Consider the following 4086-nt stretch of genomic DNA (forward strand, 5'->3'; position numbering starts at 1 on the left):
CGTTTAGAGCCCGCAGGCGCCCCCCCCCGCCCCACCCCGCGCAGGCTCCGCACTCACCGTCCGGGGCGTAGCGCAGGGCGTTCCCCGAGATCTCGCGCTCCCCCACCAGCCACACGTACCCCGAGCCCGTCATGTTCAGCATCGCGGCCGCGCGGTACACGGTGGCGGCATCGTCCTCACTGTGGGGCAGACGCGGGTGACGGCCAGGACTCCCGCCTGCTGGCCCGACCGCGCGGTTCCCGGGTCCTGCTTCTCTGCAGGACCGGCGGCCCCACCCCATGCGCTGCCTGAGCTAAGCTTGGAGACCCGCAGAGGCGCCCCCTGGAGGCCAGGCCCTTGCTCAGGTCAGGTTCCTCCCGGAATAAGGGACGCTGGGCCTTCCTGCGGGACCAGAGGGCTCACCTGCGCCAGGTGGTTTCTATATATTATCTTATTAATTCTCACAGCCGACCGCGCGCAGGAGGGGAAACCCAGGGACCGAGGCACACGGATGTGGGTGAACGGCTAAGGCTGGCACTCGGTGACTGCCTGGACAAGGTACACCCTCTGGTCCTCCACAATCCAGCCTGGGAAATGATGGTTGGGGCCTCCTCTCTGGGTCGGTGAGATGGTGGGACCCAGCACCCCGGGAGCCTCTGTGAGCGCCTCAGCAGAACCTGCCAGCGCTGGAGTCCGCACTAGTTGCAGCCCAGGCAGGGCCACCAGGAGGCACAGTGCAGGCACGAGGGGGCCTGGGGTGTCTGCCAGTGAGTCCCGGGATGGATGGTTCCCCAGGTCAAGGATCCTGGGGCCCGGGGAGGCTCTAGGGAGTGTGGGGGTCCTGCCCCACTGTCAAGTCCTTCTCTGCCAGCCTGCCCGGCCCTGCGGGCCTGGACCACAGCCAGACTTGGCTTCACTCGTGTGTGGGCAGCAGGAGAGAGCACCGCACTGAGGCTGAGAGCCAGGTCAGTCTCACGAGGGCCGACCAGAAGTCAGGGTGGCCCTCGGCTCCCAGAGAGGACCGGCCAGGGCAGACCTCAGTGCTTGCTCTCAGCAGCTGTGCCCCGTGGGAGAAGCGAGAGGACAACAGGCCCTGGCAGCACCTCCGTGGGCCCTCGTTTAGCAGGGGCTCTACAGACAGACAGCAAAGTGCCCTGCAGCACCCAGTGCCCGGTGCTGCCGCCCTGCCCACTGACACTGGGCAGGCCCCGTCTTGGTCATCTCTAATCTGCTGGAGAGAGACAGAGGGAGGGAAAGTGAGAAGGCACTTCCTGGGCGACGCCACACCACAATCCCCTCTCCATCTGCTCTCGGGATTGTGGGCACGTACCCCACACACCCAGCGTGGCCCTGGCCCAAACCGTGCGGTCGGCCACAGGGACGCCAGCTGCCACACCACCACTCTGGCGGGGAAGAAGTCGGTCTTTCTGATGTGGCGGGCCTGCAACGTGAGGTTGGGAGGGTGAGTAGAATCGGTGAGCAGCTGCAGACAAAGCCTGGCCCTATATCATCCCACAGAATGTTTTATAAGTGACAGTAATAAAGACAACTTTAGAAAAGTAAAAGTGAAAAGTTTTGGAGAGGCATTCTGTGCATGCTATAAAAAATTGGTCAGAGGCCAACAGGTGGCATGGTGGCTAAGGGCGCTGGACTCCCACGTGGCTGACCACGGTTCAAGTCCCAGACCTGATGGCTTGCTTTCTCACTTTCCCTTTCTCTCTGTCACTCTGTCCCTCTCTGGTCAAATTAAAATAAATAAAGTTAAATCAAAGAATTCTAAAAGAAAAGGAAAGAAAATTGGTCCCAGGGCCAGCAGATGATGTAGCAATTACATCACTAGACTCCCACGTGCATCACTAGACTCCCATGTGGCCAACTGCGGTTCGAGTCCTAGACCCAGTGGTTTTTTGTGTTGTTGTTGTTAGAGGTTTTTGCTATAGGGCGTGTGCGCTCGCCAGACAGACAGAGAGACAGAAAGCGAGAAATCACCCCCCAGGGGGGATGGCCACACCGCAATCCCTTCTCCTCCATTCTCCTCTCGGGATCTTGTGCACGCACGCACACGTGCCCGGTATGAGTTTAAGCCACCGAGTCTGGGACGCAAACCGCGGTCGACTACATGGGAGTCCAGCGACATAGCCATTACGCTAACTGCTGGTTCCCGTAGACCCAGTGGTTTGAAACACAATGGGCACATGTGCATGTATGTCCCAGATCCCAGGAGGAGAATGGAGAAGGGACTGTGGTGTGGTCATCTCCCCTGAGGTTGATTTCTCACTTTCCTTCTCACTGTCTCTTTCTCTGTCTCTCTCCAGTGAGCACACGCACCATAAGGCAAAAACCACTCCAAAAAATAAGTCATTCCAAAATTAAGATCAGCTTAATGGGATCTCTGCAGAAGGCCCTGGACAGCCCTTGGGGACAGGGCAAGAAGGAGCACCCAGGCCCAGAAACCCTGTCTGCAGCGGCCGCTTGCCTCCCTGTGCTCACATCTCTAGGCATGGCATGCAGGCCGCCTGCCCCTGCAGATGTGGGCTTCAGGCTGTCTGCTCCCAGAAACCCAGCAGTGAGCGGAGGGTCTCTGCCAGCCATAGGGGCCCAGGGGCCTTGCTTCAAGAGGGGTGGTGGTGGGAACCAGCAGTTGGCGTAATGGCTATGTCGCTGGACTCCCACGTAGTCGACCGCGGTTTGTGTCCCGGACCTGGTGGCTTAAAACTCATGCAGGGCGCGTGTGCGTGCGTGCCCAGGATCCCGAGAGGAGAATGGAGGAGAAGGGATTGCGGCGTGACCATCCCCCCTGGGGGGTGATTTCTCGCTTTCTGTCTCTCTGTCTCTCTCTGTCTGTCTGGCGAGTGCACGCGCCCTATAGCGAAAATCTCTCAAAAAAAAAAATTAAGAGGGGTGGCGGTGAGTGTGTGACTGTCCGTGTGCTCTGCTCGTGTGCAGTGCAGCACACGTGGGGCTGGGCCATGTATAGCATGTGGTGTTTAGATGGTGTGAGCATGTGAATGGTGTGAGAATGCTGTGTGTTTGCGCCTGCATACATGTTTGTGCATGTGTGGTGTGCATGATGTGTGTATATGTGTGTGAGTGGTGTGAGTGTGGCGTGTGCATGATAGTGTGCATATACTCATGTGTTTGGTGTGTGTGGATGTGTACATGTGGTATCATGTGTTTGAGAGTGGTATATTGTGTGTGCCTGTTCCTGTGTGTGCATGCATATTTTGTGTGTGTGTAGTGTGTATGGCGTGTGCATATGTATGCACGTGGTGTGTGTGTGTGGTGTGAATATGGTGTGTGAATGTCTGCCAGTGCATGTGTGTGTACATATGTGAGTGTTGTAAGTATTGCGTGTGTGAGTGGTGAGAGAAGGATGTGTGCCTACATGTGTGCCTGGTGCATCTGCGTGTGCTGCCGTGTGAGTGGTGTGCATGTGCTGTCTGCCTAAGCATGTGTATTTGGTGCGAGTGTGGTGTGTGCCTGAGCATGTGCGTGTATGTGTGTGAGTGGTGCAAGTGTGGCATGTGCCTGTGTGTGTGCATGTGTGACTGGTGTGAGTGTGGTGTGTGCCTGAGCATGTGCGTGTGCGTGTGTGAGTGGTGCGAGTGTGGCATGTGCCTGTGTGTGTGTACATGCATGAGTTGTGCGAGTGTGCTGTGTCCCTGTATGCATGTGTGTGTGCGTGTGTGAGTGGTGCGAGTGTGGCATGTCGCTGTGTGTGTGTGTGTCTGTGTGTGTGTGTGTGAGTGGTGCGAGTGTGGCATGTCTGTGTGTGTGTGTGTGCGTGTGTGAGTGGTGTGAGCGTGCTGTGTCCCTGAGTTGTGTGTGAGTGCTGCGGGTGTGCTGTGTCCCTGTGTGTGTGTGCGTGTGTGAGTGGTGCAAGCGTTCTGTGTCCCTGTGTGTGTGTGTGTGAGTGGTGCGAGAGTGCTGTGTCCCTGTGTGTGTGCGTGTGTGAGTGGTGTGAGTGTGCTGTGTCCCTGTGTGCGTGTGTGAGTGGTGCGAGCGTGCTGTGTCCCTGTGTGTGTGCGTGTGTGAGTGGTGTGAGTGTGCTGTGTCCCTGTGTGCGTGTGTGAGTGGTGCGAGCGTGCTGTGTCCCTGTGTGTGTGC

General features: G+C 57.8%; 1 protein-coding gene across 1 annotated transcript in view; it reads right to left on the reverse strand.

Annotated features, from left to right (window-relative positions):
- The window catches only part of GRIN1 (glutamate ionotropic receptor NMDA type subunit 1), a 34547-nt gene that overhangs the window by 12230 nt on the left and 18231 nt on the right, over positions 1 to 4086 (reverse strand). The window contains exon 6 of the mRNA XM_027766286.1: positions 48 to 179. Within this exon, the coding sequence (XP_027622087.1) occupies positions 48 to 179 (132 nt within the window). The remainder of the gene's footprint in view (positions 1 to 47; positions 180 to 4086) is intronic.

This window comes from Tupaia chinensis, unplaced genomic scaffold (genome assembly GCF_000334495.1).
Source record: "Tupaia chinensis unplaced genomic scaffold, TupChi_1.0 Scaffold142100_1, whole genome shotgun sequence".
Classification (NCBI taxonomy): domain Eukaryota; kingdom Metazoa; phylum Chordata; class Mammalia; order Scandentia; family Tupaiidae; genus Tupaia; species Tupaia belangeri.